The 26278-nt window shown below is 47.6% G+C and overlaps 11 protein-coding genes and 1 non-coding gene, besides 3 other annotated features; 3 read left to right on the forward strand and 9 right to left on the reverse strand.

Annotated features, from left to right (window-relative positions):
- Nucleotides 1-257: 257 nt before the first annotated feature.
- Nucleotides 258-1862, reverse strand: FFUJ_10501 (related to triacylglycerol lipase V precursor; the record flags this gene model as incomplete). The annotated part of the gene is made up of 1 exon (XM_023569291.1): nt 258-1862. One exon carries the CDS (start codon nt 1860-1862, stop codon nt 258-260), a length of 1605 nt encoding a protein of 534 aa, XP_023436526.1.
- Nucleotides 1863-2630: 768 nt separating this feature from the next.
- On the reverse strand, nt 2631-3179 carry FFUJ_10502 (uncharacterized protein; the record flags this gene model as incomplete). Its single annotated transcript, XM_023569292.1, has 1 exon — nt 2631-3179. One exon carries the CDS (start codon nt 3177-3179, stop codon nt 2631-2633), a length of 549 nt encoding a protein of 182 aa, XP_023436527.1.
- Nucleotides 3180-3775: 596 nt separating this feature from the next.
- On the reverse strand, nt 3776-5145 carry FFUJ_10503 (uncharacterized protein; the record flags this gene model as incomplete). XM_023569293.1 has 3 exons in its annotated part: nt 3776-4090; nt 4142-4965; nt 5019-5145. 3 exons carry the CDS (start codon nt 5143-5145, stop codon nt 3776-3778), a joined length of 1266 nt encoding a protein of 421 aa, XP_023436528.1.
- A 1508-nt stretch (nt 5146-6653) lies between these two features.
- On the reverse strand, nt 6654-7253 carry FFUJ_10504 (uncharacterized protein; the record flags this gene model as incomplete). Its single annotated transcript, XM_023569294.1, has 1 exon — nt 6654-7253. One exon carries the CDS (start codon nt 7251-7253, stop codon nt 6654-6656), a length of 600 nt encoding a protein of 199 aa, XP_023436529.1.
- An 857-nt stretch (nt 7254-8110) lies between these two features.
- Nucleotides 8111-8182, forward strand: a tRNA (tRNA-Asp).
- Nucleotides 8183-8800: 618 nt separating this feature from the next.
- Nucleotides 8801-8899, forward strand: a tRNA (tRNA-Ser).
- A 189-nt stretch (nt 8900-9088) lies between these two features.
- On the reverse strand, nt 9089-9766 carry FFUJ_10505 (uncharacterized protein; the record flags this gene model as incomplete). The annotated part of the gene is made up of 1 exon (XM_023569295.1): nt 9089-9766. One exon carries the CDS (start codon nt 9764-9766, stop codon nt 9089-9091), a length of 678 nt encoding a protein of 225 aa, XP_023436530.1.
- Nucleotides 9767-10657: 891 nt separating this feature from the next.
- FFUJ_10506 (related to ketoreductases) lies at nt 10658-11626 on the forward strand (the record flags this gene model as incomplete). XM_023569297.1 has 2 exons in its annotated part: nt 10658-10944; nt 10993-11626. 2 exons carry the CDS (start codon nt 10658-10660, stop codon nt 11624-11626), a joined length of 921 nt encoding a protein of 306 aa, XP_023436531.1.
- A 93-nt stretch (nt 11627-11719) lies between these two features.
- FFUJ_10507 (uncharacterized protein) lies at nt 11720-13471 on the reverse strand (the record flags this gene model as incomplete). XM_023569298.1 has 6 exons in its annotated part: nt 11720-12216; nt 12273-12588; nt 12644-12796; nt 12845-13288; nt 13346-13363; nt 13415-13471. 6 exons carry the CDS (start codon nt 13469-13471, stop codon nt 11720-11722), a joined length of 1485 nt encoding a protein of 494 aa, XP_023436532.1.
- Nucleotides 13472-14027: 556 nt separating this feature from the next.
- Nucleotides 14028-14117, forward strand: a tRNA (tRNA-Ala).
- Nucleotides 14118-14623: 506 nt separating this feature from the next.
- Nucleotides 14624-14741, reverse strand: FFUJ_scaffold12.rrna9. The gene has a single exon (XR_002792857.1). It is a non-coding gene; the product is annotated as a ribosomal RNA (ribosomal RNA).
- A 508-nt stretch (nt 14742-15249) lies between these two features.
- FFUJ_10508 (uncharacterized protein) lies at nt 15250-16429 on the forward strand (the record flags this gene model as incomplete). XM_023569299.1 has 2 exons in its annotated part: nt 15250-15912; nt 16169-16429. 2 exons carry the CDS (start codon nt 15250-15252, stop codon nt 16427-16429), a joined length of 924 nt encoding a protein of 307 aa, XP_023436533.1.
- Nucleotides 16430-19889: 3460 nt separating this feature from the next.
- On the forward strand, nt 19890-21584 carry FFUJ_10509 (uncharacterized protein; the record flags this gene model as incomplete). The annotated part of the gene is made up of 1 exon (XM_023569300.1): nt 19890-21584. One exon carries the CDS (start codon nt 19890-19892, stop codon nt 21582-21584), a length of 1695 nt encoding a protein of 564 aa, XP_023436534.1.
- A 552-nt stretch (nt 21585-22136) lies between these two features.
- On the reverse strand, nt 22137-23772 carry FFUJ_10510 (related to isotrichodermin C-15 hydroxylase (cytochrome P-450 monooxygenase CYP65A1); the record flags this gene model as incomplete). XM_023569301.1 has 4 exons in its annotated part: nt 22137-23053; nt 23106-23532; nt 23584-23676; nt 23725-23772. 4 exons carry the CDS (start codon nt 23770-23772, stop codon nt 22137-22139), a joined length of 1485 nt encoding a protein of 494 aa, XP_023436535.1.
- A 1277-nt stretch (nt 23773-25049) lies between these two features.
- On the reverse strand, nt 25050-26013 carry FFUJ_10511 (uncharacterized protein; the record flags this gene model as incomplete). XM_023569302.1 has 2 exons in its annotated part: nt 25050-25711; nt 25869-26013. The coding sequence occupies 2 exons, from the start codon at nt 26011-26013 to the stop codon at nt 25050-25052; spliced, it is 807 nt and encodes a 268-aa protein (XP_023436536.1).
- Nucleotides 26014-26278: the final 265 nt, after the last annotated feature.

The raw sequence follows: 26278 nt of genomic DNA on the forward strand, positions 1-26278 counted from the left end.
TGGTCTCGAATGCCAAGACGATGAACAATATACTATGGGAAACCGGAACAATTACAGGCGAGGGGAGATTAGGCCTCCGATTAGGACGTATCCATTGGCGGAACAACAACTTAGTGTATCACTACCTGGATCTACCTCACCAGAAACAAAAGGGACAAACAAATGCCATAAACACGAGTTACATGTCGTTGACTAATAACACCAAACAACAATTGTCAGCTCAGATATTGCTCCTGCTTGACGACCATGGAGGTGAATTATACAGCAAATCCGTTCCTGTTGCATTCATCGATCAACTTCTTAGCACCGACGATCTGCTCAACCTTGCCATTCCCCGCCCAGTTGACAAGCTTCGACCTGTCCAATTGTGGCTGTGCTGTCGGCCATCCATCTTTCTCCAGGCCGTGAACAGGGTCACTAGCAAACCTGAGGTAAAGGTCTTGCATTCTCTCACTGACTGTTCGCTCGAATTTGGTTGACGGACCCTCAATGCCATGAGTACCGAAGATCAGAGGCAATTCAGCAGTATGGTACGCGCCCAGCCAAGGTAGAGGGGAAACGTTGGTGAAGTTACCCGCGTAGAGGTACTGAAATGTTCTGGCACCTGCTTTTGATCTTAAACGATTCTCTTTGAGGGTAGTACATTGGAGATTGAGACCAAACCCATTAGCAATAGGCTTGAGGTTCGCCGGTATCTCTGTTGCTGTTTTGTAGCCTGGGAAGTTGTAGGGAATGACAGCAGCTCCTTCATTCGTGTTTGTTCCAATCAAGAGAGGAATATTTGCTGGAAACTTGGATGAGCCTGTAGTGATTCTCTCTGTATAGTTGGTGAAAGCCGTGGTATTATCAGGAAGAAGCGAGAAGCTGAGGCCATCGTCAGCAGCACCTCCTTGACCAAGTTCTGCTTGTAGATACTCCTTAAGCTTGTGCTCAGGAACCCCTCTCATGCACTGGAGCTCTTTTTCAGGCGATAGATCACCGCATCCCATGTGCCTCGCGGCAATAGAAAAGGTGCTGTGATTTCTGGCATTTCCTAGACTTCCCTCAATCGCAAGGGCATTTCCGGAATCGGCTATGACGCCCTTGACGATTGGGTCTCGAGCCCAAGCAAATAGATACCCATCTGTAGCATATGCACCTGCACTTTCACCCCAAAGCGTGATCCGGTTGGGATCGCCGCCAAACCGAGCAATGTTAGCGCGTACCCATTCGACTGCGAGACGTTGGTCGAGCAGCGCCAGGTTCAGGTTCTTTCCTTCTTTTGCCAATCCAGCAGCATTCGGTAATCCGAAGATATTGAGTCGATATTGGATCTGTACAACGATGTGCTTCTGGCTTCGCTGGACCCAGGGCTGGGCAAGCTGATATGGCACGTTGGTGCCTCCAATCATATAGCCACCTCCATGAACCCAGATCACGACAGGCAACCGTTCATCTTTCGCATCTTTATTTTCAGTTATAGACTTCTTGGGGGTGAATAAAGAGAGTCTCAGACAATCTTCTGTGGTGTTCGCGTAGTCTCCACGCTGGAAATTGGCAGCAGAAACGAGGCTATCAGCAACAGTACCTCTAAGCAATAGAGGCACGTATTGGATACACCCACGTGGTAGTTTTGTTGCTCTAATGGCTCTATCTCCTGGATAGCTTTTTGCAACAGGTGGCGAGAACCTGAGATCTCCGACCGGCGTTTCTGCAAATGGGATGTCAAGAAATGCGGCAACGTTTGGGTAAGATGGTTCAGGGAAGGGCGCAAAGATGCCAGAACTCGTGTTAACAGTTAATAGCTCGCCTTCATATGTACTGGCTGGTAGTGCTCTCGCCAGTACAGGCAACGCTGCAAGGATGAAAGGGTTGCGATGCATGATGGTCTTGCTACTTGGCTGTCGCGATACATTGACAACGGTGTAAATAATTGGCACGATATCTTATATACACGATCCCTATCGACAAGGAAACTTCTCATACAGAATCTCCTAATCGAATAAGTCACCATTCTTAATAATCATGACTTGTACTACGAGCTCCAAGGTCTTTAACTCCGATAGAACCAAATCTCATCGGCGCTTATATCCGCTTCGCATGTTGATCAAGCACCGAAGAACAGGGAAAGACATGTCGCTTAGATTAAATGGGCTTAGATCTTTTGCTCTATTATTAATCGCGATTTATAATGGCAAATTTTCTATGAATTAAGCCCTTCTAAGTCCATGCTATAAGCGTCGGACAATTTGCGTTGTCCAAAGTCCGGCTGTCAGCTTACCACTAGTCAAGCTACCAAAAGGCCTTTACGAACAATGAGGCGGTAGCTCTAGTAGATCCTTTCCATCAGCTCGGCCCAAAGCTTTCTGAGGCATGATAGTAGGTTGATTGCCCACCTGAAGACCAGTCGGTTGATGATGGATACTTCCAGTACGTCCGGGACAGTAAACGAAACAGCAGAAACGGCATATTTGGATATCAGAGTATAGACTTAGCCATGCTGTCAACTCCTCTGAATCTATTGAACTCTCAGAAGTTTTGGCTTGTTGGAAATGCTCCGTGGGTGAGTGGCGATGTGAAGTATGGCTCCCTTCCGTGATCAATTCAGCTGAGTTACGCTGTTTAATGGCCTATGGCTTTCCAGATAGTTTTCATGGTCGCTCATCCAGGTGATCTCGGTCACGTAGAAGTTCCCTCAACTGTTTTAAAGCCTTCACGACGGTGGCCTTTCTGACAGCACTCCGATCCCCTGGAAAGTAAAACGGCCCAAACGCCCTGTCCTGACCGGCCCTCGAAATTCCAATAACCACCGTCCCAGGTGCTTTTCCTTCCTCAGTGCCAGGTCCTGCCACGCCCGTCGTGCTGAGTCCCCACGTCGTTGGCGTATCGAGCGTCGTGATACTGCGGGCGCCAGCGGCCATCTGTTCCGCGACTTCCCCATTGACAGCACCGTGTTTCGTGATAATAGATTGACTAACTCCGAGTATGTTGACCTTTATGCCAGTGTTGTAGGAAACAATGCCACCGCGACAGACAGAACTTGCGTCTTCGACTGCTGTGAGGGCGGCCATGATACTCCCGCCTGTTAAGGACTCGGCGACGCCAACAGTTTCTTTCTCTTCCTTGAGAAGTCGTATTACATCTTTGGCGATGTCTGAGATGGTTTCTGAGCTTCGTTTGTCGTGTTTGAAAGTTGCCATATTGGCGTTTGGGTAGTGGTTGATCGACAGATTTGATGTGAAAACCTTATTCGATAGCTTCCATAGATAGACCAGAGACAATGCAGGTGAAGTCACACATGCGAAAAATAATTTTCAAACTTCAGGGCAATATTAGAGAAGCTGATAGGTAAGTTTTAAGAAAGTCTATGATGGCCTTATCATGGCCTTATGACGTCCTGCTGAGCAATCTTGACGACATCAACTATATATCCAGTATTGACAATGACTCACGTAAAGCTTTTCTCTCACTCATTACACTGAATGGAATCTCAATAAATGCTACTGCATGCAGACAATCTCGGTGGACAGAAGATACGGGACATTCCTCGACGCCTGTGAGCCCTTGGCCGAACATCAGTGATTCAAGATCTGATCTAGAGGATGTCTTCTGGTTAGTAGACAAAGAATCTCCAAGGCTAGAAGGTGTCATATTTTGCATGATGTATTTTAAATAACGATAATACTTTTAATCCATCGACTTCACATATGCAACCGCTAACTCCATTAAATGCAGCATTATATCAACAATGCATGCCCCTTTGCCTTCAAAATGCGATATCCTTCTACAGATATCACTATTTCTTGAACTTTTTCTGGATCTCTTCCTCTGTGAAGCGGCGAGTCTTCGTTTCCAGCATAGCAGCACGCTCATCCAACGACATAGCGATCTGCTTACCCATGGGTACCAAGCACCTGGCCAGAGTCTTGTAATCCTTCATCATCAATCGAACAGTGACCATCATGTAGTCAATGTCGTGGAAGACAAGGGCGTGCTGTGATGCATAGGTGTGTTTTGTCTTCTGGAAAGAAACTGGGTGCTCGCGCCAGTGGCGAAGAGGGTTGAGGTGATGAGAGGTGTGATAACCGTCGTTGTAGCAAAAGCGGTTGCTCTGTTCATAGTCAGCGCGAGTATTCTGGTGATTATGTGGGTTTAAACTTACAGCAACGTCAATCAGTGTAATACTCGATCGGTAGTCAGAGTCGGGATCAACATCGTCAACAAAAGCATGCTGACCCCAGTTACCTGCCATCAATCCGAGACGGAGAAGAAGCAGCGGCATGAGGAAGACACAGATGGTGGCGTTTCTGTGCAGGTTGAACATGGTGATAAGGAAAGCATAGTTGGAAAACTCCCAGAATCCTGCCTTCAAGCCAGTCATGACCTTGCCATTTCGAATGAAGTAGATGGGAAGATCGGCCCAGACGAGGAAGAAGAATCGGCCGACGTAGTGAAGGAAGTGAACAAGGCTGTCTCGCTGGTATCGGATAGTCGATGACAGATCGTTGGGTCCATTGCCCTCAACGTGGTGGTGCTTGACATGGTGATAGAAGTAGGAGTTCCAAGTATGTCCCATCAGAGGGTCAAGGATATAAGGAAACAGATGATCAAAGACGGCAAATTTCTTGTCTAAAACGCCTCTCATGTGAATATGCTGATGCATCAACAAAGTATACGCTCCCATGTAAGAAAACTGCATAACAAAGTGAAGAACACCATGGATCCACGTGAAATTCGTGAATAAAAAGATGGCGCTAGGAATCGTGGTCGAGAAGTAAAGAAGCAAGTGCGTAAGCATAATGACATCAGTCTCAACCCTCACAACAGACCGCGCCAAGCGAATATAAGGTCTCAGTACTGTCTTCTCCAGGAATAGTGGTAGCTTGATTTGATCAATGTCCCAATTGGTCGTGACGCTTGGTTCAAAGTGCGCATCTTGAGGATCGTTCATTGCCTGAAGATGACGGAGCAGTTCTTCATCGCGGGCTGCTAAGCTGTTAATTGGCTGGATGTTAGATAGGCATGAAGGTGATGCGAACCGGTAGGTGCTGAGGTTGTAGTCTCGGCATTGCTAGATGATGAATCCTTTATGTCTTGGCGGAGACCTTCGAGGATCAACGCATCAGCTTTTGTCAGCTGAGGATGGAAGACGATAGTGTCCTCCATGCTGTCTGTGTGGCAAATGGCCGAAACGGAGGATGTCGTGGTGCGCTGCCACAAAGTAGCAGGTCGAAAGTTAATTGTAGCGTTCGGGTACGCGACCAAAGCTTCAATCAAAATTCAGGGTCTTCAGCTGATGGATGTTCTTGCAAGACCCTGAGTTAAAATCGCGAGAAACAGAAAAGTCACCCCTAAATCTGAAATAGAACAACCAATGGCAACATTCCAGGTAAGAAAATCAGTGGAGAAAGTATCTCGCTTCTATCCCTTTTTGAGCCACCGCTTGTTTCTTGGCAATCTCGGAAATACCCAAGATGATCCCGTCCCGTCTAGACCGTCTGGCTTTAACCGGGGGTAAAAGGAGGTTGTCAATTGAGATTTCGCCAATGGCTGCCACTGGCAATAGGGAATAACTTCTGATGGAGGAGCTCAAGGATCCCAGGTCTAGTCAGAATTGGAGGTGAGAGTTTGGCAGTGTTGCAATGTCGATATTCCCGGGTGCGTGAATGTTGCCCCAAAGCCCAATGGGGCAACGCTTCCTTTTCACTGACTTAATTGGAACATCGTATGATTTTTGGGGGTAGAAAGTTTTACAGTGACAAAGAATATCGTTTCCTCTTTATCTGTGTTTACAGGCTGAAGCTTAACCTTGTGACCAGCATTCAGCCTCGTTGTACGTACATGTGATCTTGGTCAATTCCGCCCACGCTGAAAATAGAGCAAAAGCAAAGTGAGGGAAAATACGGCCCAGCTGGGTTGCTTGAGGTCGAGATCTGTGGTTAGGGGCTTATATCACCATACAGAAGTCAATGAAATGTAAGCTTTGGCACAAAAGTTGGCGATTTGATCCAGCCAATTGAATGGCAATGATCCAGAACCGTTAACTGGAGTTGTTGAACAGTATAAGCCCTGTCGCGTGAGGCCCTAAGTGAAGGGTCCTTACGTTTTTGCGCCTATTTTGGCCAGTGGTTTTGTACGACAGAAGTCTTGTCCGATGCAACGGGTTTGGCCACCAACCGCGACCCTCCAAAACCGGACAATGGCTTCTTGGTCCTGTAGACCAGAGTTACAAATCACTTCCTGGAAGCTTGTGATGAAGCGACAACGTGACCATGTCGCGGCTCAATCAGTGATCCGATAGATAGTCGTTGGGTGAAAACTGTTTTGGGGCGTGTTGACGTTGTTCACTGGTAGACCAACGCGTGCTGTTGGCAGGCTTCGAGCGATACGCAGACCATGTTCCTGTCACAACGGCGCGCGGGCGGCCACGGACCAACGAGCGACTGGAAAAGTAAATTTTGTTGATATTTGAGTCTCTTGAATTGATTAAGTCTATCTAGTCGAGTTTGTGTGTCGTAACATGTCATAGGCTTCAGTGAGCCGTCGTCTAATCTCTCCCTGCCAAATGCCCGTAGCCCAGTTCCCATGCAGATAAAACCCCGTATCCCTAAAAGTATTATTGAGAAGTGAAATGTTCATAATATCTCCAATCCAATGCCAATCCATTGAGTCGTTTAGCAGCTATACTCAATGTACACACCATTCTTGTCGCTCTGCTCGAGGAACACCTTTGTGTTGCCGTTGGGGTTTCGCAGCGCGGCCTTGAGGTAGACGGTGCTCTTGCAGTCGATGTTACCAACAATATGGGTTTGCGCAGGCAAGTCATCCCAGTTGGTGAAGTCAGCAGCGCCGACAGACTCCCCAGCAGTGTCAAACTCCTTCGCGGTACTGTACGTGACGGCCTTGCCGGGGAAGCCAGAGAGCTGCTTGAACTCGGTCAAGGCATCTCCACCCTTGACGATGAAGAGACGCTCAGGCTGCTCACCCTGCGCCCAGCCAAGAGTGCACTTCTTAGCCTCGGCAGGAATGCCCGTGAAGACGAGGAGCTGCTCGATCTGAGATGCGTTGTTGTACGTCGCGACGTTGAAGCCGACGGACTTTTTCGCGACGTCGGGCGAGCCGGGGAATACGCTGTACAGGGCTGATGGCTCCTGGCGCGTTGCTTTTCCAGTGGAGGGGCAGTTGCCACTCGCGCGGGGTAGTGCTGTAGGAACAGCGCCAGCGACAGCCAAAAGGCAAGTCAGTGCAGTGAATGTGTTGGCGAGGAAAGACATTTTGCAGGTATTCGATCGAGGTAGAGTTGAGGTCGGGTGGCTCTGGAATGCAGACTGGAACTCAGAACCGGTGGGAAGAATTAAGCATATTTATGAATCACAAATCCCAACCTCCGAGATGATGATCAACCGTGCATCTCAACTCCTCCAGAGCCAAGAATTGGTCCTGTTGATCAGTGCTGCTGATTCGTGGCACAAGCAGGGATCGGGTGCAACTACAGCGAATCGTAAATCAGTGGCGGAGGCTTCTGTGTTTATGCGTACGATGCAGTAACAGCGCACCAAGAGGCCCAAAACTGGGGACCTCTCAGTAATCAGGCGGTCGGGGAAGGGCTGCGTCATGCATAACACGTACAATATTTCCAATATTGGCCGCTATTTTGGGTCTTGAGGGCATAGCCTTGTGCAACAATAAGCAATGGCTGAATGAATCGCGAGAGTTCACGACAGTGAGCTGAGATGTGAGCTCACGTCAAGCTGCAGGTGTCTGAAACAGCGAAACCCCGCAGAGTTACATTAATTCGAAGGCTGGCCAACTTTGGGAATAATGTAGACAAAACACGACAATCAACCATAATATTCCGTGGACCAGAGCTCGTCGGCATTTATTGAACCTGCTGGCAACCTGGCCGCATGTCGCATCGCTCGTTAACATCGAGTCATTCCCTTCAACGTCCCCATCAATGCTGGCACAGCAGAAATGCAGCCCTCACTTGAGGCTTGGCAAACAAAACAGAGCTCATCGGAGGCGTCGACGATGTCCACAGTAAACAAAATCTGCTCCCCTAGCCTTCATATTTATCATTACGATTCCACGTGACATCGAACTCCGCTACAGTGACTGCTCACAGTCATCATCTTCCGTAGTATAGTGGTCAGTATGCAAGCTTGTCACGCTTGAGACCCGGGTTCAATTCCCGGCGGGAGAGTTCCAGCCGCCTGTGGATACAGGCATTTATCTTTTTCCTGTTTGCTTAGATCGAGTTGTTAATTTTTGGCGAAATTGTAACCTGCAATCTAGTGAGCTTGATATACCGGTAGATATTTTGTGCTAATAGATAAAGTTTACTGACACGCCACTTTGGCTGTTATCTGATAAGCTTTAACCTGGAGAAATTTTTTCACTTCCACTATTTGCGTGGTTACCCTGTAATTGGCAGTTGTTGCTTATGGACAACCTCAGAGTTTTGTCCTTTTAATGGATCTTTTCTACATCTGGCTATAATTCCAATTTTTCAACACTGACCTATCTGTTGCTGCAGAACAGCTTCACTACCTACTTGTCACATTCTGGCTCTCGTCTTCACTGTAACGGCGAAATTTCAGCAATTGCCTTTTCACTACGGAACCAAAACTTGTCGTTCGCCTCCAGCAGAAAACTATAAGTTTTGACTTTTCAACCCGTCAACAAACCCAATTGACCTCTTTTTACTGATCTCGACATTTGCCAGATTGTTAAGCGTGCAAAATTGATCCACGGGTCAATTCCATTGTCAACGTGACTCCCTGCTGCCTATATAGACACAGACTTGAACATCCCCCACCAAGACAACGTGGCCGAGTGGTTAAGGCGATGCCCTGCTATCTCTTTCGAGACATCATAGGCATTGTGTTCGCACGCGTAGGTTCGAATCCTGCCGTTGTCGATTGTTTTTTGTCTTTTTCTCATTTTTCTGCTCTTTTAGTCGTTAGAAACAAATTGCGTTGATTTACGCATTGTCGTGTCGTCGCGGTTGTACCGTCTCCGCTCTTGTTGATCGCGCTGCGCTGGCGCGTTGACGATTTCGCTGTGATTTCGGCCAAGACTCGAGTTAATTCTATAATCTAAAGTATATCTATTTCTTTGCTTTATCCGAGAATTTAAATGCCTCTTCTTCCCTCCACCAACCTCTATCATATAGCCACAGACAGAGTCCTTCAACTGTGCCTTTACTCTCTGCATGCCCCTCCTTCAAATAATCTAGACACTTCTGTACCTCTTCCTTATCATCCTGCTTGTTCATGACGGTGTAATGACCTCTCCATTTCTCTCGTCTATCTTGCTCGCTTAGAAAATGCTCCCATTTGCTCCTCAATTCACTGCGTATGCTCATAGCTCTCTTCTGGCCAGCATAGAGCTTAATGCCAACGCCCTTTCCCATTTCGTAAACGTCCTGATTTCCAACGCCAATTGGGAATTTTGCTGCTCGAGCTGCGATGTCTGCGATATCTGCCTTCACCTCTGACAGTTTGGAACCGGGTAACGCGTGAAACAGAGTGATATGGGCGTCGACCTTGAGTAGTCGTGAAGGAAACCATTGCCTTCGCAGCGCAGTCATTTCATCGTGGTGTCGCTTGTCCGTAAAAAGTGTCAGGACGTAGAGCTTTTCCTCGTCATTTGACCCTTTGGGAATATGAGCCTCGCGACGTTGGTGCTGAAGATCCCTGGATTGGTGTAACTCTGCTGTGCTTGTTTGTGAGAGCGGGCCTCGTCTTTCGATGGGATGCGTCGCAGGGACTGTTGTGACTGTCATTGCAGGCGAAACAAGGCTCTGGAAATTGCAGGAAGCTCGAAATAACCTCATTTAAATATAGAGCGCTTGGGAAATTCTGATTAAATATGTTTAAACTGAAAGTCCAGCAGGCAAAAGTCTTGGTATGAGGTGCTGACGTCAACGACCTAAACCTGGGATACCTAGCGTGCTCTTAACAGCTTTCATGTTCTGTGCAGATCTCCATGACGCAGAGAATTGCTATCATCATGACTAGAAAATGTTTTCGATGCCAGCTAAGCATGTATCAAGATATGATGGTCTGCACAGATGACTGAACGCGTTATTCTCTCACATACTGACTGCTTGTTCCCAGAAAATAGGCCTGTCTGAAGGCTCGCCAATTGGTCGTCTGGCTGATTTGGGGCCTTCTGAATTGAACCAAGCTATCAATGAGTTCTTGTGGCAATGTGATTGAAAATAGTAGTACGAGAGTCTTGCTGGCAAGGTCCATCTGCAAAGTCTCAAAAGCCGTGCCGTTGTAACACCAGAGGGTCGCAATCATGAGAATGTCGTCATGTAGCCCGCCAATCACGGATTGAGTTATTTTTGACTCATGCTTGTCAGATAATAGTGTTCAAAAACACAGATTCGCTTTATCCAAAACAAGCTAGCTTTGCGCTGTTCTGATAATTTATCGCAACTGACCCAATGAACAGACCATATGGGCCTTGCGGATGGGACCAAGATCCATCTTATGGGCTTCAGGGCTGAATGGTAGAGGGGCACCTGCCGAAGACGGGCGAACTTTTGGCTGGAGAGGTTACTTGGTAGCGAGCTTAGCGGTTGCTATGCTCATTCTTCTCTAGAGTATAAGTAGTATTATCTATCACTATCTGCGTGCGACGAAACTTCTTCCGAGAGCGAACCGACATGCCTCAATCAGTCTGGCTAGTGACAGCTACTACTTCGGGTCTCGGTGCCGCAGTGGTGCAGAACCTCACTGCGAGAGGTGACAAGGTCATCGCGACTGGAAGAGGGGCAACGGAACGTCTCAAGCATTTGCAGTCTGACAATGTCTTTCTTCTCGATCTTGATGTCACTGCGCCTCAAGCTGAGATCGACGAGCAAGTAAAGAAAGCCTGGAATGTTTGGGGACGCATCGATGTTCTCTTGAACAATGCGGGCATTTCAGCACCCAAGAGTATTGAGGAGGCAGAGTAGGTTACCTTACATGGCATTGGTAACAGAAACTGACAGTCTCGCAGTGACGATTTTGTGCGTAACGTCTTTGACGTTAACCTATTTGGAACGCTGCATGTAACTCAAGCTATCCTGCCATACTTCAGAGCCCAACAAAGTGGCACCATCGCCTTCATCGGAGCTGGCGTGGGCTGGGGCCCGTTGCCATTCTTAGGCCACTACGCCGCTTCGAAAGCTGCTCTCGGTGCTTTTGTCGAATGCCTAGCAAAGGAGGTCCGACGCTTCAATATCCGCTGCATCATTTTTGAGCCCGGTGGCTTCCCGTCTCAACTTGGCCAACCTCGCGAAGGTTCAGTGGAAGGATTCGGGAAGTACAAACCCGCTTTAGATGCCTACAATCCAGGGTTCGAGGAGTTGATGGACGTGTTCATTTCAGATATTGGCCCTAATGTGCCTGGTGATATCAGCAAGTTGTCAGAGCGCATTGTGGATTGCGTCAAGGTTGAGGGTGCCAGTGCTGGAAGGCCGGAGCCGGTGAGAGTCATTCTTGGAAGTGATGCATTACGGTTGATAGAGCAGAAGTGCAAGGAGCAGCTTGAGATTGCAAGTAGCTGGGAGGATGTCAGTCTCAGCACGGATCGAGATGGACATGATCATGTTGCAAGTAAAGGAATGCTACGTTTCTCATCGATTCTATAGTCTATAAGCGAATAAAATGGCCTTCATGCCAGTTTCTGTAGACCTTCCTGCAGAGCACTGCTGGGGCCTTACATGCCAAACAGCTCCTGGGACCTATCGAGGCTCTAACATCATACTCGCGGTGATCAGGAAATGTCCATCGAGTGCGTCGATGAAGGAGATTTGGGAACTTTGCATCGCAGAAGGTCCTTGCATATCAGGCTGAAGGCCATTCGCAAGAATGGTCGCATGTCGAATTCCCATCTCTTCACCGATCCACCTCAGAGTTTTGGACATATACTTTCTTGTTGAGTCATCAACTATGGTACACCGAGCAAGGGCATACATAGGATGAAGAAGTAAAAGTCCTCCCACAAGTCGATCTGAGTGAACAAGGGGAGTTCCAGCATTTGCCTGCTGGATGTAGGTCTCAACGTCGTGACATAGATGGAATGGAATGGATGCCTTGATACTCGCTGCCAATTCATCAATTCGTTCTTTATATAGAGGAGCAAGCTCGTATTGTCCAAGTGAATTGGCAATATGTATGAGGTGATCAAGATAGATGACGTGTATTGAACGCCATGAATTCCATGCGGTTGCAACGTATACTGTTGAGCAAATTTAGCTTCAAACTCACATAAACGTGGTAGGAGTTTTAGCCTACTATCAAAGTACTTCTCAACTGGACCGGCAAAATTGAATGTGGCCTCCTCTGATATTGCTGGATCCATCCAGACTTCACCGACCACTTCTGGATTCCAGCTAGGGGGGCGGTCATAGGCCCAGTACGTGATCTCATCGTCAATTGCCAACAAGTCTTTCTGCAGCTCCAAAAGCTCCAACACGGGAGGAGAGGGATCAGAGAGCAGCTTCTCCGCTCTACTTGTCAGAGGCGACATCTCGATGATAATGTCATCTAGAGATCGACGATAGGTGTCATCAAGAGGAGGGCACAGAATACCAGTGCCATTTTGATTAGTCTGGGGATATGGATGTAAGCAAGGGCCTGTACTTGATAGGTGAAGATATACGCACCAGAATGCCTTTTGTGACAAGGCGCGTTCCGGGAGTATATACGCCGACTTTGGATTCTGGTGCCGAGTATGTGATGCCTCTTGACAGAATGGACGCGAGCCCCCGAACATGTACTAGATGCTTGGTGGGAGAGGCATTGTCACTTGCTACAAGCTAGTACTGGTCAACGAACAGCCAAGGGACCGCTGGTAAGGGACTAACCTCGTATAAGCCCAATAGGACTGCGGTGAAGAAATGCTCTACTGCAGGACTCGCAGTTTGCCGTGATAAATCACTGTTGTAATCGACCAAAACCTGTCCATATTGTCTCCGAACTAAGCTCCCCAACGAGTCTCGTCTATAGCGGTTTGCGAGTGATGAGAGAACAACAATTCTGGCAGCTCTCATCAAAGTCGACGTTGGAGCAGAGGTAGCAAAGAGATAATGCATCCCATCGAGAAAGCCACGTGAATAGCTCCGATCACGAGATTGCACCACTAAATTATCAAGAAAATTGTCAAGCGCAGTAGCTTCAAGTATGAAGTCATTGCTCGGATGCCATCGCTCTAACGGCGGTGTTAGAGGCTGATAGTGTCGAAATAACAACGAGGTATCGTCTCTATAGCCAGGACACCGCCTGCGAGACTTTACACAGCGAAGACAGGCCTGTTGAATCCTGCGTTAGCGCTTTAAGGCTACAGGCTATGCCTTTTTGGTACTCACTGGACGAGTTTCATCGCACTGTCACAGAAGATTAGCAAGCTTGACTTGATGAAGATCAGATCACGGCACCTTTTTACGCCGCTTTTTGCATGTCTCACACGCGCGAGAGACACCGTAATTGACCATCTCAAGAGTAGCAGTGTCGAGAAATTTAGGAAACTTGTGAATCAGAAGTTGTGAGCAAGGTAAGTATTACAAATCGGTCGCTGACAAGATAGCGCATGTAAGCAGCACCTTAGAATACCAAGCTGCTGCTGCCTGAGAATCACGTGGCTCCCTCAGCAATCTCCACCTACTCATTTGGGACTCTCTTCTATTGACAATCGCAGCTGAAAGCTTGAAAGGGAATGTAGGATGAGGCTGCAGAGACACTGAGCTGGCCTCTGAATTTTTAATACATATGGCAGGCTGTCGTTGACCACTACCTAGGATCACAGTGTCAATGGCCATTAGGTTGCTCGGCGGTTACAACTTGTAGCAGCGACCTTGCCTAACACGTCTTGGATTGAGGTCATCTGCGTATAAGATGTTTAGTGCCTCCCTTCCAAGGGTAAACATGATAGACTTAAATGTTTTCAACTCAAGATGACAGCTGGCCTGGTAGCAGCAGCCACTGAGACTGTCGAGTTCGCTATCTGTGTTTCCTTGTTGAGCGTCAAAAATGGCGAGAGATATATCCTTCGGGCGAATGGTTTAGTGGTATAATACTCCCTTAGCATGATTCATCCGAATAATCTGGGAGTGGTCCAGGGTTCGATTCCCTGTTCGTCCATTGTAGGCGGTTTGATCCCGCCATTATACCTTGCTTTTTGCACTTTTTGACACCTCACACTCAAGTCCAATCAAGGACTCTCGCAAATATTAATAGTGAAAAATAGCTCGCGGTTCTATACAGGTAAACTCGTAGGTTAGGGTTGTGGTTTTCTGTCTTTGGTGTTATATAAGACCTCTCGTTGGGCACTGAACTAGTTGTAGGCAAGGCATAGTGATATGCCTCCTATTATATACTTAATGGAAATGCAAATGGATTCCGTGTCTTTACTGGCGCGCTAATAAGACTTGGATGCTTGAGGAATGTGATAGGGAATCACTATTATTAGCCAGTTATATCATATGATCTACCCCCTTACTTCTTGTGAAGCATGGGCCGAACATGCTCTTGTAGTGGCAACCGGGTTGAACAAAGTCCCTTGCCCTTTACCGGGCTTGATGCGACCTTGCAAGCCATAAGAAGTACCAAGACCTCATGCATGTTCTGTCTTTACGTAGAAACAAAAAAACATACAACAGCGGGTATTCGCTGGTCATCACCGACCCAACTACTAGTCCGCCCCTCACTGGCTTGTCTATGGGAGAGCGGACGGGATCCCGAATTCTCAACAGTGGGTATGGTCGTATGTGCTGGGAGGTGTCCCTGTTGAGCTTATGTTCATCTCAATGTGCGCTCAGTCGCGACGCTGATTCATTAGGCTTATCGAGCCGAACAGATGTAATTCACTCAGATATTAACACTCTGTTCGCAGTGGCACTTGGAAGTTCGTAACTTTACCAGCAAATCAGCTTATAGAGTAGCTGTGACGCTGAGAATATAGTGGCAATACCATGTTGAAACTTGTTTTGGTAGTGTCAAGAACGCCAGTGATATTGAACACGGAACCACTGGCAATCCCGCGTTATGTCGTGAACAGCATTGGACCAGCCACTTGAGACTAACCCCTACAAATACAGTCGTCTGTCTGTCAACGCTTGGAATTCCATCTTTTTCTGACTACACCAGCCAACGGGCTTCCGACATTCGACCACTTCATTAGTCACTGAATACCAAAACCTTTCCTTCCTCACCAAACCTCGGCCCTGAGATATACACACCAAAATAGCAACAAAATCCCATCCAGTACTTCGTCATGTCTCAGTCCACAGGTGCTACTCCAGGTCAAAGCAAGCCGTTTCTTCCTCCAGAACTCAGCCTTCGAATCATCGAAGAGTCGGAAGAAGATTGCATCTGTCTGGTGAACCATCTTTCTAGGGGCCAACTGCGATGTGACGGCGGTTTTCAGAACCATACCACGGTCATCTATACCCGTGGCGAGAAACAGAGAGACGGGTCATTGTCTCGTGGAAGACTGGAGGCTCTTCCGATGCAACATCGTTGCGTCGCGGGAGTCATCCGGGCTTCAGATACACCCGCCCTCCAGTTTGATCCTTCGGACGGCTATTCTCATGAGCTCGAAATCAGCCACCTCACCAAGCGTACGATAGTAGCTGAGCTCGGTCTGGACGAAGACATAGCCAATCCAGTTCTGAATCTGGATAAACACGCATTCCCACCCAACTATGATCCCGCCATTTTTATCAACATTCGCTATATCGGATATGACTTACTTGACAGACATTTCATCGCGACAGTCCCAGTCGAGATTGGTGGCGACGAAGATATTCGACATCTCCTTGGTATCACGAGAGAACAAACCGCATTGACTCGTCGTCTACACCCAGACGATGAGAAGCTGGCGTGCCAAAAGATAAAGTATCTCATGATCAGAGAGAACAACGTCTCTGCAGGCGATGTAAGGTATGCTCTTAATTTGCTCCATGGTGATTTAGTCACTGTGCGTGAAATCAATAGATGGAGCTACTATCTGAACGGATACCGACAGGAGCTTCGGACGTCTCCGTTGATTCTCAAGTGGCAACTGCTGCAAAATCTCAAAACGCCCTGCATTGACATGACTAAACAGATGAAGCACCAAAGGGCACCTCTGTTTCGTATACAAATCAACAAGATGGCGCGCTATCTAAACCTAAAGATACTGATACTCCTAGGTGTCCCATGTCTGGTCAGATATGATAGAGACTCCAGATAGCAAGGGAGGGGGAGAGGAAGCATGGGTTGCCTATCTTGAGGATAACCATGAGTTCAAATGGGAGGCCGCGCAAATTAAACCGATTGACTGGCTATACCTCCTCAAGGACCTCGTGCGACCTGGTGGTCAAATCCATTTCATTGCAGATCGAGCGCCAAACACCCCGTATTGGCCCGGCCCACGAGGCAGGGTTGAGGTTTTCGAGGACGGCTTACAATGAACAATGGAATTTTTCTCCATTAAGACTTTTCGCGGGTTGCTCTTGTTTTTTGAGATTTGGTTGGCGTCAAGGGTTGGTGGCTTAAACCACCTTCTACAGTTCTACTCCATGATATTGGAGCCATCTACTGTATTACGGGATGAATGCGGCTTACTTCGAAGTATCTATGGCCTTGTATTGCAGAAATAAATATGGATTGCAATGAAAACTATGAAAAAAGTATAAAACAAATATGTGCTTTCCATTATTGATGCTGATTTAAAGATTATTGAATGTGCGTAGTTGCTTCCCTTAAGTTTAATATTGATAGCAGTATTCTATTCATACATAGATGGTTGTACTGAAACTCAGCTTACTGCATGCCTTTACTAGCCAAGTTCCTATTGATAAATGTTGTATAATCTTGTCTAATGTAACAGAACTTATTGCATCATCTCCTGTTCCAGGACCTAGTGGATGCTGATATTTTTATAAGAGGTATAATGGTTTCTAAAGGTCCTGTCCAAGCTGACTTTAGTCATGTGTTATGATTCAATCAAGCGGAAATCGTTAACAACAAAGGTTCGTCTAGCTGGACGCATCGAGCCATATGATACCAGGCATTATCTCAAGTCGTAGGCGTCCTTGATGAGAAACGCCAAGGAATACATAGCATAACGTTTGCTTGAACAAGAGATTCCCGAGAGTCTACGAACAGGCTGATTTCATCTCTGTAGTTCGAATCTTACTGCCTTGTGAAGTGCCTGCTCAGGTGAACAGGATATAACCCTTTACGAACTGAGACCGTTAGCGTAACATTTTTAACCTTATTCAGCCACCCGTGCAGATGCATATACGAAGGTGATAAACCTAATCGTCATTGGAAATTGGGATATGAGGTTGTTTCACTACACAGCCACGTCTTGGACACCCACGTGGCCATCAATAGGGTGTCTTATTAAGAATTGAGTCGTGCTGACTTTCCGGAACAGGTGATGGCAGTGCAGCAATTCCCCGGTTAGAGTAGAAGCGGCTGGCGTGTATTACTGTAACAGGAAACAGCCGAATCTTGGGGAGCGTAGGGCTGTGAATCCATCTGCTGATGTATCGATCTTGGCACACTCGCTTCGGCCAGTTCGCTTGTACCTTATCTCAGCATGCACAAAGGGACCGTCTGCCTAGAATGCTACGTAACAGGCACCAAAGAATTGCCTTGTTCTTATCATACAAACTAAGCATGACGTGGTAAAGCAGGTGACTTTGTCCTGCAAGTTTAAGTGGTGATCATGTTTAAGCTTACGCTGCCAAGACGCAAACTCGTATCTGAAGGTTTCTCGATCACCAACCCTGTAGCTTATCCGTACCCGCAGCATTGTTAGACCGAGTCTCCGATTACATTCGGCCAGAATCTCGACCCTGAGGACTGTGCCTTGCTGGTGCAGATTCCCAGGAGCAAAAGCACCATGAGGGTCTTGGCCGGATTTGGAATGGAACCAATGCAAGCTCTCAATCCTGGTAAAAATGTGATGGGTTCTCCAATTGGCCACCCAAGTTTGTACACGTCAAAGAGGGCATTGACCTATCAGGGGGCGTGAAATCAGGCTATTTGATAAGCCAGCACAAAAGACTGGCCTCGAACAATGCAGATAATAAAGAGTACAGCTAGCCTTGTGCGGTTTTGTGCAAGACTGCTGCGGCTGAACAATTGCCAAGAAGAATCGGTGTCATTAGACAAAGTCAATAGGCAAAAGGTTAAAAACAAGACGACGTTGTGATCAACGTTTGCAGCGTTGATCGACACTTCCACAACTGAAAATCGCATGCTTCATTTCATCGAGATTTTGTAATTCGAGCGACCAGAATGTGGCGTTTCGCTTCGGTAAGGGCAGCCCGCTTAGTGATGATATGACATTGAGCGCGTGCGCGACCGTCGGCCTCTATTACGTTAGCCTGAACCACACCCAGCTGCGCCAAAAAGAGCGCTGTTTGGCGCTAAGTGCCCTGTAATTGGTCAACCTGAAGGCTATCGATTCAACAGTGACAATCCCAGTTGGGTGACATTCAGATGCCGAGGCTGCCGTGATAGCAGAGAGAGAGAGGGTCTGTAAGCTGACCAAAGCTCTCAGGGCCAGGTCAAGGTCGAGATTGTCGAAGATGAGATCATGAAGTTGGATGGCCTGTTGCTGTAGGTAAGCGATCGACACTGTAGGTACATTAGTGTTGAGATAGCCTCCAAGGTGACTGGTGAGAAAGCGAGACTATTGAATGGTAATCCGTCTAGAGCCAACAGTTCTAGCTCGTCATTGAAGAGAGAATTGTGAACGGATATGCCGCTGATTAAATGATAATTCATGAATCTCCCTTGTTTACACTCGCGATGCAAGTAAAATGAGGCCATTGAGTTTTACGAGGTTTTGGGGGTACGTACCAGGAATACCCCTTGTAAAATCGCATCAGAGTTCAGATCCAGCAGCGCCAAAACGGCACCTTAGCCGGAACCGTAGCACGCGGAGGGCACTAAAAACCTCAGAATAAATAGCGCTTCGCTACGCAACAGTTGAAAGTCCGGAACCCGCTCCCCCCCTCTTCTCTGCATAATGACCCCTGAACCATGACGCTAATCAAGGGTTCATAACTAACCCCATTTCTAACAAGGGCCGAAAATCTCCAACACACGCTCTTCCCTCCCTCTTGAGTCTTGATCTCACTGAATTAATTAACTGATTGTCTTGGCTTTGGGTGTCTCGTCTCGAAGCTGCCCGGCCTTTTCCTATCCTGGTCGGCTGCCACACAATGCCTGTTCGGTCGTTTATACGAAGGCTGCGCGAATGGCAATTTACAAGGAATGACCTCGATTTAGAAGCGCAGACACACAGACCCTCGCCCGTCTGGGCGCATCCATTCAAGCTCTTCGGCTACTGTAAGTTGAGGCTTCTTTTTTGTCCAGTGTCGATAGTGTTGTCAATAGTCTCGAGGTAAGGGAGGGGGGCCAAGATTTACAACTGCACAGCACAGCCCAATTCTCCCTTGCTATCCAGCCAGATCCACGCACGATATGCCTTTTCCTTCGGTCTAGCCCTTTTCTTTTTGTTCCTTTGGTATGGCCATGCCGTAATACGGCGAGAGCAGTCTTGGTTAGAATGTGACCAACAGACTCTTGTGGTCTAGACCCCGGAGGTTAAATCTGTTGGTCCCCAAATTGGCCTCTTTTATTTTCCTAGAAATACGAGATGTCGCTACCTTATTCTGTGCTCAAGATTAGACTACTCAACCCCTGGCCCGCCACTGCATGTCACTGCTATCGCTCATAAAACCATTGTCATCTGAATCTTTCCCTTGTTTGGTCGTGGGCGTCCTGTTCCGCCATCAAACTTCCACGCCACTCATTTTACCTTAATACCTTATTTTCTTTTCCCTCCTTTACCTCTTCACTCTCTTCCTCATCTTCAAGCTGCAAGGTCATATGCGCTTGTTAACCAAAATGGCAGCTCTACTGAGGAATCGTCTCCTCATCTTCATCTTCACCATTTTGATGGTGTCGTATCTCATGACAACTGCTTCAGCTGCCCCGTCCGAAAGAGCAGATGTCCAGTATGATGTCGTCATCTACGGCAACACAGTCGCTGCGATAGCAGCTGCTGTGCAGACAAAGCGGATGAAGAAGAGTGTTGCTATCGTCTTCCCCGGTAACACGCTGGGTGGTCTGACGACATCGGGTCTTGGATGGACAGACTCCAAGAAGGGAAGCTCTATTGGTGGCATTGCCAGAGAGTTCTACGGCAAGGTTTATACCTATTACCAGAAGACCAGCCCATGGACACAGGAGACCCGCGCACAATATATCGCACGAAAGATTGGAGCCCAGCCCGGTCCTGCTATTGACGAGAGCAAGAAGGTTCAGTGGACTTTCGAACCCAAGGTTGCTGAGTCCATTCTTGAGAAGTGGATGAAGGATGGAAAAGTTCCCATCTTCCGCAACCAACCCATTGACCGGTCCAGCAGCGGTGTGACCAAGAAGAATGGTCAAATCACCTCCTTTAGAACCACTAAGGGAAGTGTCTTCAAGGGCAAGATGTTCATCGATGCCAGCTACGAGGGTGACCTCATGGAGGCCGCTGGTATCTCATACAGCACTGGACGCGAGAGCACCAGTGACTACAACGAAGATGCCGCTGGTTTCCGACCCGGCGGCTCTGATCAACTCTCAAAGGTTGATCCCTGGAAGAAGAAGGGCGATTCAAGCAGTGGCCTCATCGAGGGTGTTGGCCGAGTTGTCAAGGATGCTGTTTCTCTCAAGGGCAAGGGCGATGACTATCGTCTTCAATCTTACAACTTCCGCATGACTCTCACCAAGCAGACCAACAACAGGATCCCGTTCACCAAGCCTGCCGACTACGTCGAGTCTCGCTATGAGCTCCTCTTCCGTTACTACGAATCTGGATATACTGGAACACCTTTCACATCACAGCTCATGCCCAACATCAAGACCGACTCTAATGCTCAGAGTCAAGTCAGCACTGACATGATTGGTGCTAACTACGATGATGATGGCAACTACGCTCTCTGGTCTTATGACAAGCGTAGACAGATCTACCTCACACACAAGTCTTACACTCAGGGTTTCTTCTGGGCCATGGCCAACCATCCCCGTATTCCCAAGTCTCTGCGTGATAGAGTCAATGAATGGGGATACGCCAAGGATGAGTACACCAAGAATGGCAACTGGCCTTATGAGATCTACATCCGAGAGGGACGCCGCATGAACGGTGTCTACACCATGCGCCAAAGCGACATCCAGACTCCCCCATCCCGACCAAACCACAGCATTGGTATGGGTGCTTATTCTCTCGATGTTCACCAAGTCGAGCGAATCGTCTACAACGGAGAGATCCGCGATGAGGGCAAAGTTCACATCGCTACTCCCGGCCCCTTCAACATTCCTCTCCAGGCTCTTCTCCCCAAGCCTAGCGACGCGACAAATTTCCTCAACCCCGTGACCATGAGCGCTACTCACATCGCTTACTCTGCTATCCGCATGGAGCCTACGTATATGGTTATGGGCCAGGGTGCTGCTACTGCTGCGTGCCTTGCTATCGACCAAGGCGTGAACATTCAAGACGTGGATATGGCCACAGTGATTGCGAGACTCAAGGCCGACAAGGCTGTGCTTTCATAGACTAGCGAGTTTTGATACCATTTTTGCATAATTAAGTTATTTTAATACCATCACACATCTTCTTCTAATCTCTAAGCGTGACCAGTATGTGCTGAAAATGAGGAGGAATTGAGGCCTCAAGTTCTTGACATCATGATAAAAATCATGTTACCTCTGATAGATCAGCAACCTTCGACAACGATTGAGGCGCTAAACCCCTGACACGGCGGCCAAGTCTAAAAGCGCCTCTGACGATAAGGAATTTCCCTTCCGTGGTCCAAAGTTCGTATAATCGCCGATCAGCTGAAGTAGTGCGCCACAAAGAATGGCAGACGAGCTAGTTTAGCATTGGGGTGTTTCAGTCCGACCGTTCAAATTAACAAACTATTCTGAACTACATGACGGTTATGAACATACATAAAACACGACCTTCCTGGTGCATAATAACATCATTCTTCCGCGTCGCTTACCGAAGTCTTGAAGGAGTGAGTCGAGATCGTAAGGAGCGAAACACCCAAAAGCATTAAATGACTCCTTATCGGGTGCCTCTTACATATGCAGTGTGAAATTCTCTCAAGTAGCTACTGCTTCGTCTCGTGGATGGTAGCGAACCATGAGCTTCGGCTTCTGCCAGATCAGATGCAATTTGACATTGGCGAGCCAGTTGAGATCCTGATTGACAAGCTCCCAATCGTACTTCCAAGCGAGCGAGGCCATTGTTACCCTCGCCTCCATATACGCAAGATTGATACCCAGACAACCTCGAGGGCCGAGTGAAAAGGGTTTACTAGCTTCTTTTCGATCCCCGAACCCCTCGCCGATCCATCGTTCTGGTAGAAACTCATTTGGTCGAGTGAAGTTGCGCTCATCATGCGTAGTTGCGAATCCATCGACAGATACAACGACGCCTTTGGGGACGTAGTGTCCATCGATTGTGGCCCCTGTGCAGACGCGCGGGGGACCAAACGGGACTGGAGGGAAGATACGAAGACCTTCTTCGATGACGCCGTTCAAGTACGGAAGATGAGCTACAGCATCACCCGTAATCTCGTCTCGTGTTGAGAAAACCGAGCGTACTTCAGCCTGAAGGTTGGCCAACTTGTCAGGGTTCTTCAGCAGATAATAAGTCGCAGCCGCAAGTAGATTTGCTGTCGTCTCAGACCCCGCGATCATGAGAACCTTGGCCTGCTCACGCAAATGAACAAGGTCCAGATTGTCACTTTCTTTCCTGAGGATATAAGCAAAGAAATCCTCACGGTCTCGGGAGTTTCCCATTTTGATTCGCTTCTTGACCTTCTCAGTTGTATGAATGTCGATCTTTTCTTTGAGATAGCTAGGCATCACAGACACGGCTAGTGTCATTGGGATCTTGAAGCGGTTGATGAAGGGGAGAAAAGTGAGCGAAGAGATGAATCCAAGGATCCAAGTCACCCATTCGCTAGGTCTCCATTGGTTCAACGAGTCAAATGATTCACCAAATGTCAGATCGCCTAGGGATTCTGGTCAGCCTTGTTGATTGTGAGTGCCGATGAGGTTACTTACCGACAATATCGAAGGTCAGCCAGTTGAAGACCTCTGACATGTTCGCTCCTCCAGTCCCAGGCCCTGCATTTTGCGCGAGACGTTCTAGGAGCAACTTGACGTGAAGCTGGACAGACTCTTCATTATCCCTCAAGGCTTTTGCACTAAAGGCATGAGCGAGAGATCTTCGCTGCAGCCGATGATCTTGCGGATCTCTAGTGAACACAATATCAGGGCGGGGGATAGACGGATCTACGGTGTAGAAGGTGTCACTCTTTAGGAATGTGGGTCTGTCTTTGGAGACATGATTGTAAATGTCCCTGAGTGCGACCGGAGATCTGAAACTGAGTTCATTGGAGGCGGTTCGGACAACATCGCCATACTTGCGGTGCAGGTTGCCGATATTATGAACATAGTACCCGCTGGCCCAATTGCGGAGGAACCAAAACTGTTGAAGGCCTTAGTTAAGAAGGGAATTGAGGGTCCAGGAAGACTTTACCTCACTGCATGCAGCTATTTTTGGTCCTGGGAATTTGGCCAGAGGATGGAAGTACAGCCTGTAGAGAACAACGCTGATGATCCACGATGCAAACTGCAGTTGGCGTGAGTAAGTGCTAGGCAGATGATAGAATGTACATACAGCTGCACCGGAGAGTATAAGTCCCTGAGAAACTGAGAGGATCAGCATGATGGTTGGCTAAGAACTGCGTGGCTAGATGAGATCGAAAGTGGTTTTGCCGTGTCGTAAAGCGAGTGTCGTCCACCATATATGCTTCTGGCAACCTCAGAACTGTGGCGTTCACATTTCTTGTTGAGGGCGATCATTGTGTGTGACTATTAGTGCATATAGGATGCAAACTTGCATTATGCGGCGTAATCAAACTCCACCAGCGGCCTTTGTGTAACGATCAGTGATGTGTTTGCGACTCCAGAGTGGCCATCGAGGAATGGATGTAATCATTACCAAGCTTAAAGACTTTGATATGACCTAGAACGGTGATTCCAATGTGTCCCAACGGAAGGGGAACGTGTAAGTTGTCCTGAGCTATTGTATGGCGCGGTGAAGGGGTCGGTGAAGATTATAGAGTCCGGCAGTTCAAGCTTGAGCTTTTTGGCACATACCAAGGCTACTGGACGTTAATTCGACGTCAAAATCCAGCGTATAACACGAACTACAGGCTATAACACTATTACCTCCTTCTATCACATCACATGCGACCGCCAGTGATCACTCGCCATCAACCCAGTGTCAACTATTGGCCCTCCAACATCCTCTTCCATCAACCAGAACAAGCAACACAATCGCCTCATAGCTGCGGGGTCGAATTCATTCCCAACGACTTCATGCACAAGTTCCCATTCAGAAATAAGGACACTATGCAGAATATTATCACACGGTAAAAAGACTGTTAGCTTATATGCATGTTTCGCTCCATCGAGTAAAAAGCTCGTCTATTGTGGCATACTGCGTATTGTTTGCGTATCATTGCCGACGAGCTGAGCGCTCAAATGGGCGAGTATTGCGATACTTCCCTCCAATAGGGCTTGGCGAATGCTTTGATAGGCTATCAAGGCGCCTGCAAGATAGTGAAAGCGCAAGTTGCCTTTCCTCTCACATATTGGCAATACCCAATGACGTATCTTATCGAGTCACATGCATATCGGCCTGATTAGCTTATATTCGCTTTTTCGGATACGATGAAAGAGGCACTCCGTGATGGATGCTTGGTTCTTCCATGCATGCTCACAACATGAATATAAGCAACACGATAGGCGCAGTTACTACGATGTATGGAAGTCTGTCGGGTATCTTTCTCCGTAATAATGCCCAATACTTCTACTATATTTCTATCCCCGCACCTTGTCATAAAATCATTGGTAGAACTAAGCAATCGCATCTCAATAGATACATGATTGGATCGCGGAAGTCTTCATCCATTCCGCCGTGGCCAACCAGGTTCGGCTTCAACATGAGACCGGCTCTGGTAAAACAAATTCCCCATCCAACTTATTGATCACACTTCTTCCAATCATCATCCGTTTGGCCTCGTAGCTGTCAAGTTCTTCCTCTGTCATCGCCCCTTTAGTCATCCAGTACTTCCATAGTGTTGTCACACCGGGTTTCTTCGCAAAAATGTCAGGAAAAAGCCCATTGGCCCTGTTCATCGTTGTTTCAACAAGTGATAGTTGATTGCCAAGTTGATCGACAAGCTCATTGAGTTTTTGAGCGTCTCTACGACTCTCTCGGAAAAGAACGTATGTGGCAACACTCACCATTTGCAATTGTCGCAGCGTTGGCTTATTGAACATTTTGGCTTCTCGTGCAAGGTCCTCGAGTTGTGTCGAAGCATAGCATACACTGTAGATGATTTTGCTGAGATCTTGGCGGAACTGACCGCTGAGTTTTGCCCAGATATCTCTTCTGGGCTCCTGTAGCTTCTGTAACCGGCTGAATAATATATAGGCATGGATATCTAAGAGCTCCTCTCTGGATAGGACAAGGTTCTCAGGCTCGCTTGGAAGTTGCTGCTTTACGCTCTCTTTCGCGATTTGTAAAAGTCCCCCGTCGTCGAATTTGCAGCCAATAACTTGTTTCATCTGCTGATTTTCCTTTCGAAGGCTGGTGGCTATATTCACGGGTATATAAATTGTGTTAAGGGTTCGTGACGTCTCTTTGTCATTTAGTTCCCGTGTAATGTTCCGGATATCAATTTTGATACCATCGAGTTTTGGCGACCATTCGTTGAATCTTTGGATTGGTAGGCCACCGTTCCATACACACACTATCATATGACGTGCTGAGACAGTTGGCAATTTTGATGTACATGAGGAACAGGATGAATGGCAGTACCCAATGCCGCATGCCTAGAGGCCATTCCTCATCATCGTTGGGTTCTGGGTATTGTGTGGTGGGGTCGTTTCTGATCATTTTTGTTAAGATGTTAAGATTTCAGGATGCTTGGATGTTTGGAATGAACGACTGTGGCTATCATGGACTTGTTGTTCTTTTATTACTATGGCAGGTCTTTGTCAAGAATATCATGAGGTTCGTCTATATCAATGAGGAAAGCCTTTATTCCTTGGACAATTGTTTGGCTCAATGTTCTACCGGCGTGTCTGAACAGTGCTTCCCTTTCATGATCAGTATGTGAACATTATTGTGTTCCTTATTAATTCCATTGCTATGTCTCCGA

The sequence above is a fragment of the Fusarium fujikuroi genome, chromosome FFUJ_chr10, assembly GCF_900079805.1.
Source record: "Fusarium fujikuroi IMI 58289 draft genome, chromosome FFUJ_chr10".
Classification (NCBI taxonomy): domain Eukaryota; kingdom Fungi; phylum Ascomycota; class Sordariomycetes; order Hypocreales; family Nectriaceae; genus Fusarium; species Fusarium fujikuroi.